At 37.7% G+C, this 15,255-nt stretch overlaps 1 protein-coding gene across 3 annotated transcripts in view; it reads right to left on the bottom strand.

The window, feature by feature from the left end:
- The window catches only part of CEP57 (centrosomal protein 57), a 41,513-nt gene that overhangs the window by 16,045 nt on the left and 10,213 nt on the right, over positions 1 to 15,255 (bottom strand). For 2 of the 3 annotated variants that reach the window (XM_061440163.1, XM_061440165.1), the window contains one exon: positions 8,886 to 9,042. In XM_061440163.1, the coding sequence (XP_061296147.1) occupies positions 8,886 to 9,042 (157 nt within the window). Of the gene's footprint in view, positions 1 to 8,885; positions 9,043 to 13,350; positions 14,309 to 15,255 lie in introns of all 3 variants that reach the window. The other variant, XM_061440164.1, reaches the window with a different exon arrangement.

The raw sequence follows: 15,255 nt of genomic DNA on the forward strand, positions 1-15,255 counted from the left end.
AGTTTTTATCTACAGTTGCTACCTGGATTTAAAATCCCAACTTCTCCCCACAGTTCAGTCGCTCAGTCATGTCTGACTCTTCGCGACCCCATGAATCGCAGCAGGTCAGGCCTCCCTGTCCATCACCAACTTCTGGAGTTCACTCAGACTCATGAGTATAGAGTCGGTGATGCCATTTTCCCCTACTGTACCCTAATACCTAAGGCTTTTATACGGTATCAAGACTCCTAATAGTGTCTCCGAGGCTTTCAGCCTTAAATTCATTGTATTTCTGGCACCTAGGTATTTCTTTCTTGCTTTAAAGCTGGGTTTTATTTACTTCTTTTGTTATACATTTGTCTATTTGTCTATTACACTATTGTCTGACAGTAATACTGCCATCATCCTTTTTATTTGCTATGCTCCTTACTTGTCTCTGCCAACTTTTCACTTTTAATCTGTGTCATTCTGTTTGAGCATAAATTGACTTTTGAGTTGTTTTTTCAAACACAGTCACACTCGTCATCCTATGTGATAAAGGTCGCCCTACTTTTTCACTTTATGTTTTCTAATTTCATTTCCTTGGCTTTCTCATTATTTTATTTTACTATAAGTATAGTGAACTGTTTATGTTATTCACCTCTTTTCCTGGTAATTTCTTCTTACATCAACATGGCTGTAACTATAATTGATGTGTTCGTTTAGTATTCTCTCACAAACCTGGCCACCACTGACTGACCTACAAGGGCACTCAAATGAAGCCCAGACAACGGCTCTCTTCTTGGGATTTTTGGACTCTGGTCCAAAAAGGTGAAGTTAACTTAAAACTCAAGTTTTAGTAGCCATGTTTCCCGATATATGGAAAAAGCGAGTCTGTGGCTAGAGAGTGAAGTTAGCTATAAGAATTAAAAACAAAAAACAAAACAACAAACAAACAGATGGAGAGAAACTATTGGCCATGTCTGAGTACCTGGTTTCCAATGTTCTTAAAGCCCATCTGTGTATCTGCCATTCTTTTCTTGGTTGTTCAATCCTTCCTTGCACGTTTGTAAACCAAAAAGATTCCTCTTTGCCAAAGCTAATTTCATACTGGGAATTTCTTATAACTTAAGTTTTTATTGGCTGCTTTTTCCATTCTAAGTTTTATTAAATAAATCTAGTACTGTGAAGACAAAAAGTGATTTTATTCTACCAATGACCTATATTTAAAAATATATAAAAACCTAAGTTCATATGCACACACATCCCTGAAAACATTTTCAATGTCAAAAATGAAATTTTACACAAAGAGTTCATGTAAGAAATATGACAAACTTTTATTCCATCTATTTATTTTCCAGTTAAAAAACTGGGTTTTTTTGATCCAGACAATTAAATAACTTACTTTATTAAGACTTACATCTTCACTTTAAGAGTTAAAAGAAAAACATTCTAGGTGACAAAATGATTGGTCTTGTTTTTCTTTTCTTGTAGAAAAGTATGTGAGTGAACTCTTGTACCACTGCATCATTTATGTTCAAATAACTACATTACCTAGAAAGACCCTTGAGTGAAAAATATTTTATGTAGAAAAGAATAATGAAAAATTCAGAGATTTTTAACTTCATATATTTACTGGGAAGGGATACAGTGGAAATACATTTCTAGAACAAGAAGTATATTCAAATACTGAAAGATGGAAAAGAGTGACATATTGAAATACAATGTCATACTTATTTGCTTTATTTTCACAAACAGACCTTTCACAGCAAACACTAGATTTAAAATTTTTATCCTCTTCACCCTCAGTAACCTGAACACACATCTGAAATATTAAATACATTTTGGATAGCTGAGTATGAGAGAAAACTGGAAACCTTAGCATTAAAGACAGATATTGAGTTCTCCTTAAACTTTACTTCATCATCTCTGAAATGTGAACTCCATATTGGAAAGACAGAACCTATTATTCATAATTGAAACTCCAACGCTACATACTCTGTATGGTACATAGGTGGTACGCAGATAATGTTCAACAAACGTATCTAGGAAAGTCTCCATGATTAATTTAAAATTAGAAACAAATGGCAGCAACCTCTTGAATTCTTTTATTTAACAAGATTAAACCTCCTATTACTAATTTATAATTCATTCCATTTGCCTAAGACAGGCAGTGATTCCCTTCGTTTGCTGCATTTTCTCCTGCACTATTTGGTGAGCTTTAAAAAATCCTAATGCCCAGAACATAACCCATAAAAACAAGTAAACTAAAAATATCAAAGGACATTTGGAATGAAAGCTATGGATCCAAGAAGATCCTCAGGTGGTTCTAACATGGAAAAGTTTGAAAACTCTCTAGTAACATCTAGGAGCACTAAAAAACACAAAGACTTTCTCCTCTTTACAATCCCAGTTTGTTACTCATTCATAACTTGGGGTGCATGAGGGGTGCATTAAGTCTAGCAGATCTCAGCATCACCTCATTAACAACAAAGTTGGGTCTATTGTTATCTAGAATATTTCTATCACTAATGTATCAGCATGTTTGCTATAGCTTAAGTAGGGTGAGGGGGAGACCCAAATCACTAGTACACATTTTTCGATTTCCCAAGTATTTTTCTGTCTTGGTATCTCTCTAGCCTTTTGGCTATTTCCACTTTTTAGTTCACCATTTAAACAGCGCTCTTTTCCAGTACCCTTTTCCCTCTCTACTCTCTCTCCAGAGAAATCCTTCCATACACATGGCGTCATTCACTGTTGTATACCTGTTCATGTCTGAGTTCATCAGTGCAGAGTTCTCTTACACTACACTTATATTTTCCTTTGCTTACTAGTCACCTCCACTTAACTCACAGGCATCTCAAATTTGATATAGCCAAAATTAAATTATCTTTCTTGGAAAGATCCCAGTTTTCCTATAATCTGTCTTAATCACACCATCTTTTATCCACAACAGAAATCTTGGATTCAAAGAATGCTCCTTCTTCATTGCCCACATCAAAAATATGGATAAATCTCCCAATCTCCATTCCAACAGGCATTGTTTCAGTTTAATTTCTGATCAAAATTTCAGTCCAACAAACATTTACAGAGCACTCTGTAAGATAAAGGAGAAAGTTACAAGTCCTTGCTTTCAAGGAGCTACTATCTAGTTTCTGGAAAGAGAAGCTATTATGTACTCTTCCTACCTCTGGTAAAAAATATTTACAGAAACAAACATTACTCTGCATGTACTCATCATCTTTATTATGTTGCTTCTCAAAGCACAGCATATGGCCCTATGGTGGGGGGTGCTTATTACCAGGTCTGTGAGATCACTGTATTTGTGAGATCTGTGAGATCACTAGTGTTTGTTTCCATTATACTATTAATACTGAGATTTTAATATTTACTCTTTCCACTGTGTTATTTGTAAAGATGATGCAAAAACAATGCTGGGTAAAATTGTTAATTTTAGCACAAATCAAGGTCCTGGCACTATAGTTTTGGCATTGTACTCTTCACCACTGCTCCCAGGAACAAAAAACAAAGTCGTGTGTTTATTGCCCTTGATAAAGCAGTGAAAATCAAATCTCAAGCCTTGAGTACACATCCACTTAATATTGCGTAAAATACATAACACATCTGTAAAGTACATAACAAAGGCCAATTGTCGTGATGTATGAATGTTTGACTTCCGAACAGAACAAAAACCATTTCCTTTAAGGAAACACCAATTTTATTTTGAAAGCATTTTTGTTAGACCAAGACTACTCAGATGTAAGGAATTCAGTAGTCATTCTGAGAATCTAATGAGCTTGTCCTGAATTTCTGGAATGACCTGGGCCTTCAAAGATCTGAAAATAATTGCTGTCAGTGGTAAAATTCAAGTGAAAATCCTAAAATATTAAAAGTTATCTGTTTTGAGAGTTATAGTTCCCCAATATCAAGATTTTCTTCTACTGAGATCAATGATATTAGCAAATTAATTTTTTGATATTGTTTAATGAAACATCAGATTTGAAAGTGTGGATAAGTCAATACAATTAAAAACATCATGCATGGCTAAAGAGCAATGCAACGTTCAAAACAAAACCAATGGATTTCAGTGGAAAAGCACTAAAATAAAAAAAGTTGACAGGCTTGAACATTTAACTTGTAGGAATTCACTTTTGGAATGTTCTCTAGGTTACTAACTGATAAGGTAGCTTTGTACGACTAGGGCACTGAGTCCTGCTGTACCAGTCTGCCCAGGCTGTATAAACAATGTGCTTTATGGGAAATATCATGATTGGCTGAGCAGGCACAAAGTGTTTGTGGAACCGACTCCAGATAAGAGCCCTTGTCTCGAAGCCTAGTTGTGCAGTTTACTGCTGGAGGAAGAAGTGTGTTTTGTGTGACCATGAGAAAAAACTTCAGGACTCTGAATGTGGATTTCTCCAGATGCCACTGTAATAAATAACAGTTGTAATTACAACTGCTTCTGAATCTTAAATTTAATCTGCGACAATGTAGATGGTCCCGAGGTCCCAGAGTATGAAAACCTTTGTTTTCATAATCCACATTCCAACAAAATTTTAAGAAACTATTATTTGCCAAGTTGCGATGAAGTATCAAGGAAGAATAGCCACAAATTGTTAGCAAAGTATTAAAATTTTACTCCTTTTCCAACTGCATGCCTGTGGAAGGCCCGATTTTCTTTCCCACACACTTTAATCAAAATAATTTATCATCATAAGTGGAATGCAAAAGTAGATATGTGAGTTAAGCTGTCTTCTATTAAGCCAGAAATAAGAGATTTACACAGTGTAAAATAAAACAATGTTACTCTTTGTAGTATGTTTTTTAAATTTGGGAAAATAGCCTTCATTGAAAAACTTATATACACACGTAATGAGTTTCCTAGACCAAAAATAAAAAAATAAAAATCTGAGAACCAACACTTTAAAGGAGAACAATCAGATGCACAGTAAATTGTTATTAATATCTAACAGAATAGCTATAATTTGACTCCTTTATTGGTCCCCAAATCACTGAATTTGTAAAAGATACATCAAGATGTTTTTTCTCTCAGTTTTTATGGGGAATAACAACAAAAAGGTTTTTTGTTTTGGGACAACAAAAGACCTCAGATTAGCTGCCATCAGCCCCACCAGTTTATCTCAGCCTGCTGTACACATATTACCATTTTACTGTCCACAGGTACTATGGTATGTGATTAAAGGTTAGAAGGCACTGGCCTAGTAGAACTGCCTTACAGCTGCTTATCTAGCTTTAAGCATCTAAGCCATTCGTCACATTACTATCATTTGAAACGTACTGAATAACATGAGCTAAAATTATAGTGAAAGTTTTTGGAATGATGTTGTCATAGTACATTTTTTGATGTCAGTAATAATTTCGAATTTGTTCATTTCTTTCTAAAGTTTAAAATTAATGTGAGAATTACAAGAAGAACAGTTAACTGTTCTTAAGAATTAACTGCTCTTTAATTATCTCTTTCCATGGCATTAGTCAAATTACACTTTCAAAGTGATTTTCAGATAGCAAAGTGAAATGGTTATTTATTAATGAAAATGCTAAACTATAACTAAACTAAAAAAGGTTTAGTTTTCCCCCTCTCATGTATTAGTGAGAAAAAAACATTTACTAAGTAGAAAAGAAAAAGTTTATCATAGTTGAGTATTCATTCAAAATAAGCCTTCACTCATTCAGTCAATATCTGAAGGTTCGTTCAGCAAACTGGGGAAAAAGTGGAAAGAGAAAATGGTTGTGACACTGCCTATGTGAAAGTGACCAGCTTTGAGATGTTTCTTCATCAGTCATTTTCAATATACCCACCTTATACAGTTTTTCTGAGAGGTTTAAATGAAATATACTTGCTTTGTCTGAAATGTTACTGCATTTTATTCATGTTTTAAAATTGTGTTTAATCATTTGTACCGTGGCAATTATACTTACTAATGATTTTCTAGATGAAAGAAGTGTTATATTTTATTCATGTATGGGTTAAACAGGTGTTTGCAAATTAGTTTAGGCACCCTTTTGTTTCAACTGAGAAATGCATTGCAAATATCTTGAAAATTAATCTCACAGTAACACTATTTTATAAACTATGCACTGACTGTATAATGGAGTACGAGGAAGATAACAGTATCCAAGTATGGTTATGAATGTAAATTTGAGCCCATAATGGGGCCTTGAAACTGTTTGCTGAAATAAATTTAATCTGAGGTCTTTTAAGAATGTTAAAAATTTAAGTGTTTTTTAAGGATTTCTACCAAGAAACATCTTAGAAAACACTGTATCTCAAAGATGATGATAAAGAAATTGCTAATTTAATGGTTGATAAAACAATTGATAAAGTGCTACTCATCAGAATACAGCAGTTAAAGACTGGCAATTTAGAAAAATAACAAAAGTTGTGTAACTTTCAAATATCCAAAAAAGCAAAAATAAATAGCTGAAATCGACAGTGGAGCAAAAATCAATTAAATTTTATTAATAATTTCTTAAAAAAAAATAAGCATACACAAAAACATGCCGGAGTTCTAGCAGGAACACAAAGTCTAAGAATAAGATATCAAACCAACCATGGTATTACATCTAATTCTGATCTTTACATTCATATTAAAAAGAAAGCAACCTTTTTTTTAAAGTTCAGAGAAAAGCAAATTACTAAAGAATAACAAAAATTAAATGGGGCAAATTTACTTAGTGAAGAGTTAGCAAAGGTTTTATCTAGTGTGTTCACAATAAAGCTAAATTCTGCTTGTGAGTAATTAGTGGCTTTCAAGAATGAGAGAGTTGAGGGCAGGGAAAAGGAGAGAAGAAGAAAGTAAACAAGAGAAAAAAGAATGTGGAAGGCAGTAAGTTTCTTTTATTCTTTCAGAATGTGGTGTTATGAACTATTTAGCAATGCCCCAGGATAATTAGTAAGATCCATTATAGTTTTACTGTTGTTTTCAGTATCAATCCAATGATACCAACTTTTAACACAGGATGATTAGAGACAGAAACCATCACCCCTCAAACAAAGTGTGGGGCTATGAGACATGAACAAAGGCCGGAGAGGGTCCAGAAGAGACATGTGAGGAAAGAGAGAGGTAGAGGGAGTTGGTAGAGAAGACTTCTCAGAAGAAATACATAATCTCGGTTTCAGAGAAAGAGTATAATTCTACAACAGAAAATTTCACTAAAGGGTACAGCATGAGAAACGCTTGTCAACTTAATGTGGCTGGCGTGGTAGGCAGAAAGGACACCCAAGGAAGCCTGTGTCCTAATCAGAGAAGCCTTGAATACCTGTTACATGACAAAAAAGACTTTGGAAGATGTAATTAAAGCTATGGACTTTTCAGATAATGAAATTATTTCTGATGATTTGAGTGGGCTCAACGTAACTAAACACATGAACCCTTAAAAGTGGACAAGAGATATCAGAGAGATCTGAAGTATGAGAGCGCCTTGACCCACCATTCCTACCGGGACCTTAAGAAAAGCGCGAGAATGCAGACAGTTGCTAGGAACAAGGACTGGCCCTGATCGAAAGTCAGCAAGACAGTGAACCTCAGTTCTACAACAACAAGGAACTGAACTGGCCAAGAACATGAATGAGCTAGCAGAAGGTGCTGCCTAGACTCTCCAGTAAGGAACACAGGCCAGTCAACACCATGATTTCAGCCTCGCAGGACCCCAAATAGAGAAACCTGCGGACCTCATTCAAGTTTCTGACCTACAGAAACTGTGAGACAATACATTTTGGTTATTTAAAGCTGCTAAATTTGTGGTAATTTGTTAAGGCAGCAAGAAAACTAATACAGATGGTAAGTTTCAGGAAAAAAACATATTTCAAAGTAGAGCAAAGGATGTGTGGGTAAGGAAGAATGGAGGAGCTGACAGGGATGAAACTGTAAAGCAGGTACAGTCCAGGGTATAAGAAATCTACAAGTGTTATTTAAGGCACGGAGAGATGCTGAAACTTTTAAAGTGGGAGAGACGATGAGTAACAGCAAGTGGCAGCAATGCTCTTCACTGGGTATGAGTACAGGTTGTATTACAATTATCAGTGCACTAGATGATGAAAACCTGAACCAACCAATGAGAATGGAGAGACAGAACCAGTAAGTTTGGGGGGCATTTCAGAAGCAAAACACAAGGCTTGGTTCCTGAGTGGTGCTGGAAATGAAAAGAGCAGTCCTAGATAATTCATAGCTTAGTCCTGATGATTAGGTGGATGATAATGTTTACTCAGGGAACAAAAGAAAGGCAAAATATTTTGAGGTTAAAACAGGAACGGGTAGGGCTTCCCCGGTGGCACAGCAGCTAAGACTCCACACCCCGAGTGTAGGGGCCTAGGTCTGATCCCTGGCCAGGGCTGCAGTACATGGGGTCGCAAAGAGTCGGACACAACTGAGTGACTAAGCATGCATGCACACACGCGCACACACAAACAAGGAACTAGATCCCACACGCCCTAACACACACACACACACACACACACACTCTCTCTCTCTCTCTCTAATAAGGAACTAGATCCCACACGCCCTAACAAAGAGTTTGTATGCCACAATGATCCCACATGCCGCAACTAAGACCTATTGCAACTGAATAGATTAAACACAAAACAGGAAGAGGGACATAATTTTAAAATAAATGGAAAACATAAATTAAGAGTTTTAAGCACTGAGTAAACACACAAAGGGCTTCCTTGGTGGCTCTGTGGTAAAGAATCTGCCCACCAACGCAGGAGACCTGGGTTTGATCCCTGAGTTGGGAAGATCCCCTGGAGAAGGAAAGGCAAACCGCGCCAGTATTCTGGCCTGGGAAATCTCATGGACAGAGAAGCCTAGTGGGCCACAGTCCATGGGGTCGCAAGAGTCGGACACGACTGAGCAACTAAACGACAACACACACACAAAGGCAGCACCTATTTCCTTAGGCTCTATTACCTCTGCTGTTGCTTTCCGGGTAGGCAAACGTAGGCTTATTTGGGGAGCGTCGCAGATCACTGTTAAGGAAAGGCTTATCGGGTGGATATACTACATATGGAGATGAGGAATGGCGAACCATACTTCCATTAGACTTTGATGGTTCTGCTAAGATGTTCTGAAAAATAAAAATGTGAAATTACCTTTCAAAATTTTAAATCACATGTATTATGAATATATACCTATGTTCCACTGATAGCGACAAAAGAAGAAATAAAAAGTCAATGATCATACACAACAGAATTTAATCATTACTCGAAAATAATAAAACTTTTAAAGTGCTTCCACATGTCTAAATGTAGCCATATGCCAAATACTATAAAAAGGAAATAATGTTCACATAACTTGAATACAATTGCTCCATAGAAATACTTAAACGTGGTACTCACAATGAATTTACTTTCTTTTAAAAATACGTACTGTAAGATATATATTCAGAAAAGTAAATAACTATCTTCTTACAGTATCAGGAACTGCTACAAAGAGACTAAACTAGTCTATTCCCAGTCAACTACATACTTCCTAAGTATCTATCAAATATCCAAAACTCTGGGGGTATACAGAAAGAAAATAAGGTATAGTCCTTATCTCAAAAATTTTACATTCAGTTAGGGGAGAAAAAAGGAAGGAGCTACTAGAAAACATTAAGTCTTATCAAACACCTAAATATAAAACTTTATTTCCACATATACATCATTTTGTCATTTGTCATATTGTTTAATTTGGGATTATGTTTTACATGATGATTTTCAGTGCATGATAATATTTTGCTTGTTGTAGGTCAAGTGCTGGTAGAAAGACCCAGAGTGGGAAAAGCTCAAGTGGAAGATATGACTCCTAGCTGCTCAAAACTAAGACATCCATTTTTCTTATTCAAACAGCCACAGTAAACTAGGTTCTCAACTCTTACTTTTGGGGAACTATGATTATAAAGTATACTTGTAATAACCTGAGTCCAGAAAAGTAAAAAGGAACAATGAATATTTACAATACAGAACAATGCCTCCTGGGATAAACAGAGGCCATCAAAATAACCGTATTTTACCTAATTCTTATTAAAAATGGTGGACTGTATTTCTACAATAAAAGCCGTGCAATTTTGCAGCTGATTTAAGAAAGCAAATAAAAAACACACACTACGGCTGTGAAAACTAAAAGCGAGGGAAAAGGGCTTGGAAAGAGTAGGAGATATATCTCAAGAAGTTCTCAAATCAATGCTACTCTGCTGTGAAAAGTCTGTTCACATGCAACAAGGACTAACAGCTTGCAACTTTTGGGCAAACTGACATCAAGTTTTGGAGGTGGCTGGAAAACAGGGTGTCTTTCAATTCTTTAAATATATAATATCGCCAAAGCTCTCGCAAAACACCATGAATATTCACATAACTTTAAGTACTATTCTTCACAGAGAGCCTTTTATCTCCATACCTATGAGAATCCTATCATTTAAGTACTATTCAAATAACAATGGTTAGGAAGCATTTAATGAACATATAAACCATGAGCAAATAAACTTATGATTTTCAAAACAAATTTTATCAGTATTACCAAACATGGTACAGATATTAACAAAAGGATTGTGTATAAATAATTTACCAAAAACCAAAAAGTAAAACACCCAAATCAAAAAATGAGAATCTTTGCTAAATTCATCACCTACTAGACCTTGTAAAGTGAACAGTTCAAAATTTGTATTTCTCGCTCCAATAAAAGTAATTCCAACCTCAAAAAAATCTGTTACATATATATCATCAAAATACTGCTTGGGCTGGGTCAATTGACAAAAATTATGCAAAGTCTTTTAATATAAAAAGGCAAGTTATAATGAATTGTTTTGGACTAGTAATTCTAAATATATTCCATTTTCTAAGTCTGTCACCTCATTTTGAACATCAGGGTTTAAGCAATGAAGTCAGTGTTACTATGAATGCTTTGGACACTGTCCTCATTTGCTGCCAGAAGTCTGAAGCAAAGAATCGGAAGTCACCCCAAAACAAAAGCAAGACAGAAAATAAAACAGCTTTATAAAAATTAATTATAAGAACTATTCTGAAATAAAATTAAACCAAGAAATAAGAAACTGATAACAATTACATATACAAAGTATCTATTAAAAATTGTAAAGGATAAAATGTGGTACTTCAGTCTTAGAAGTGAAATCCCATCACATGCTACATAATGATGAACCTTGAGGATTTATGCTTAGGGAAATAAACCTGTTACAAAAAGACAAATATTTTATGATTCCATTTACATGAGATATTTAAAGTAATTAAATTCATAGCAACAAAGTAGAAATGGTTATTAGTAAGACTGAGGAAGGTTGCAAAGGGGAGTTGTTTAATAGGTTACAGAGTTTCCATTTTGCAAGATGAAAAAGTTCTGAAGATCTGTTGCACAACAATGTGAATATATTTAATATTACTGAACTGTACTTTATAAATGATTAAGATGGTAAGGTTGGAGAAGGAAATGGCAACCCACTCTAGTATTCTCTCCTGGAGACTCCCATGGACAGAGGAGCCTGGTGGGTTACAGTCCATGGCGTTGCAGAGTCGGACAGGACTGAGCGACTAAATAACAAAGATGGTAAGGTAGTAGATAAACACCTAAGATTATAATACTTTGGCCACCTGATGCGAGGATCTGACTCATTAGCTCATTCCCTGATGCTGGGAAAGATTGAGGGCAGGAGGAGAAGGGGGTGACAGAGAAGGAGATGGTTGGATGGCATCACTGACTCAATGGACATGAGTTTGAGTAAGCTCCAGGAGATAGTGAAGGACAGGGAAGCCTGGTGTGCTGCAGTCCGTGGGGTTGTAGAGTCAGACATGACTTAACAACTCAACAACAATCAGACTCGAGTTCTCACTCATTCAGAGAAACACTTTTTCAAGCTCACCCATGACTTTCACAGTGCTGAACTCACTGATCTCCCAGAAGCACGTGATACAGCAGATCACTTCATCCCAACACTTTCTTCAGTGGAAGGAACACCACAATCTGGTTTTCCTTCTAACACACCAGTGTCTCCATCAGAATCTCTGGCTCTCTCTCACTTTCCCCTTTCTAACTTTAATGCTGGACTTCTCTAAAGCCTAGTCTTTCCTCCTCTTGTTTCCATCTACATGGATACCTTTGATGATATCATCAACTCTCAGGGCTTTCAAAAAGCCTCTGTTTGCTGATAACTTCCAAGTATGGAATACACACTTTTCCCTCTTGAAACTCCATACTCAAATCAACCTTCCTACGTGCTTCCTCCACTTGGATGTCAATGAGTATCCCAAAGAATGTGTCTATAACCAAGTTATTGAATCTACTTCTCAAACCAACTCCTCTCATAAGCATAGCACAATAACTGCTACCACCACCTACCTAGCTGATCTGGTCAAAACCCGTGGATGAGTCATTTCTCCTATATATTCCACATCCAATCTTTCAGTAAATCTTGCTGGGTCTCTGTCTTCACAATATAGTCAGAAACTCTACAACTTCTCATCAATTCCACTACTAATTCTCCGTGATCTTTCTGTCTGGACTACCATAACAGCTCCCCTCCCCCCCGAACCATTCTTGCCACAGTCCCCACAACTCCATTTTCCAGATAGTAGTTGTTATGATTAAGAAAATAATTCAAGTAATGTCCTTAATCAAGCCCTCCCAACTGCCTTCCGTCACAAAGTAAAATCCAAAATTTTTACCATGGCTCCACATTATCTGACACCAGGCTGACATTGACCTCATTCCTCACCAGTCTCTCTCTAAACTACCTACCCACCCTCCCTCCGGCCCCAGATTTTCCAGCCATACTGACCAACTTTTGGATTTCTACAATGCACAGTACACTCCATTTTCATTTGCTACATTTACTCTGCTCGGAAAGCTCCCTTCCACACACCACTCAGTTATCTATTTGAAAGTCTGTCAGTGAGGTAAGGGGAGATTGGTTCAAGACGGTGGAATAGATGGATATGAGTTCATCTCTTCCTGTGAAAGCACTGAACTGTAACTAGCTGTAGAACCATTGTGGACAGGAGGATGTGGGAACCCACCAAAAAGATACCAAAGGCAAGGGAGAAGCCACAAGATGGAAGGAGGGATGCAACCATGATAAAATCAAATCCCATACCCACCAGGTGGGCAACACACGAACTGGAGAACAATTACACCACAGAGGTTCTCCCACTGTTGTGAAGATTCCAAGCCCCACATCAGGCTTCCCAACTTGGGGATCTCACAAAAGGATCTGACAAAGATCAATCCCCAAGGAATCTGACTTTGAAGGCCAGTGGGATTTGACTGCAGAACATCCACAGGACTGGAGGAAACAGACTCCATTCTTGGAGGACACAAACAAAATCTTATGAACACTAGGGCTCAGGGAAAGGAGCAGAGATCCCACAGGAGACTGAACCAGACCTACCTGCTAGCGTTGGAGGGTCTCCTGGGGAGGCGTGGGCTGGCAGGGGCTCACAGAGGGGACAGGGGCACTGGCTGCAGCAGGCCTGGGAGGTGGCCCCCTGGCGTAAGCCCTCTTGGAGGTTCAGTTCAGTTCAGTCGCTCAGTCCTATCTCTTTGCAATTCCATGAATTGCAGCACGCCAGGCCTCTGTCCATCACCAACTCCCAGAGTTCACCCAAACTCATGTCCATCAAGTTGGTGATGCCATCCAGCCATCTCATCCTCTGTCGTCCCCTTCTCCTCCTGCCCCCAATCCCTCCCAGCATCAGAGTCTTTTCCAATGAGTCAACTCTCCGCATGAGGTGGGCAAAGTATTGGAGTTTCAGCTTTAGCATCAGTCCTTCCAAACAACACCCAGGACTGATCTCCTTCAGAATGGACTGGTTGGATCTCCTGGCAGTCCAAGGGACTCTCAAGAGTCTTCTCCAACACCACAGTTCAAAAGCATCAACTCTTTGGTGCTCAGCTTTCTTCACAGTCCAACTCTCACATCTATACATGACCACTGGAAAAACCATAGCTTTGACTAGACGGACCTTTGCTGGCAAAGTAATATCTCTGCTTTTGAATATGCTATCTAGGTTGGTCATAACTTTTCTTCCAAGGAGTAAGCGTCTTTTAATTTCATGGCTGCAATCACCATCTTCAGTGATTTTGGAGCCCCTCAAAATAAAGTCTGACACTGTTTCCTCATCTATTTCCCATGAAGTGATGGGACCAGATGCCATGGTCTTCAATGTTGAGCTTTAAGTCAACTTTTTCACTTTCCATTTTCACTTTCATCAAGAGGCTTTTTAGTTCCTCTTCACTTTCTGCCATAAGGGTGGTGTCATCTGCATATCTGAGGTTATTGATACTTCTCCCGGCAATCCTGATTCCAGCTTGTGCTTCTTCCAGCCCAGTGTGTCTCATGATGTACTCTGCATATAAATTAAATAAGCAGGGTGACAATATACAGCCTTGAGGTATTCCTTTTCCTATTTGGAACCAGTCTGTCGTTCCATGTCCAGTTCTAACTGTTGCTCCCTGACCTGCATATAGGTCTTGGAGGTCAGTCCTACCTAAAGTCTGTAGATTCCAGGGCTGGGTCCCTCAGACAAAAGGACTGACAGAGGTGCAACAGAGCCCCACCCACCAGCAGATACTTGGATTCAAGCTTTACCGAACGTTTGCCCTGCCCACCAGAGTCAGATCTAGTCTTTCCCACCACTAGTCCCTCCATCAGGAAGCTTGCCCAAGTCTCTTGGCCTCATCCACCAGAGAGCAGACAAAAGAAGCTAGAAGAACTACCTTCCCACAGCCTCCAGAATGAAAACCACAATCACAGAAAGAAAATCAAAATGAAAAGGCATTTTTTCTAGATTCCATATATATGCATTAATATGTTATACTTATTTTTCTCTTTCTGACTTTTTCACCCTGTATAACAGGCTCTAGGTTCATCCACCTTATTAGAACTTACTCAAACTCATTCCTTTTTATGGCTGAATAATATTCCGTTGTATATGTACCACAACTTCTTTATCCATTCATCTGTCAGAGGACATCTAGGTTGCTTCCAGGTCCTGACTATTGTAAATAGTGCTGCAATGAACACTGGAGTACCTGTGTCTTTTGCAATTATGGTTTTCTCAGGGTATATGCCCAGCAGTGGGATTGCTCGGTCATATGGTAGTTTCACTCCTAGGTTTTTTTTTTTTTTTTTTTAAAGAAATCTCCACACTGTTCTCCATAGTGGCTGTATCAATTTACATTCCCACCAACAGTGTAGCAGGGTTCTCTTTTCTCTACACCCTCTCTAGCATTTACTCTTTGTAGATTTTTTGATGATGGCCATTCTGTCCATGAGGCCATTTTGATTTGCATT

The sequence above is a fragment of the Bos javanicus genome, chromosome 15, assembly GCF_032452875.1.
Source record: "Bos javanicus breed banteng chromosome 15, ARS-OSU_banteng_1.0, whole genome shotgun sequence".
NCBI lineage: Eukaryota > Metazoa > Chordata > Mammalia > Artiodactyla > Bovidae > Bos > Bos javanicus.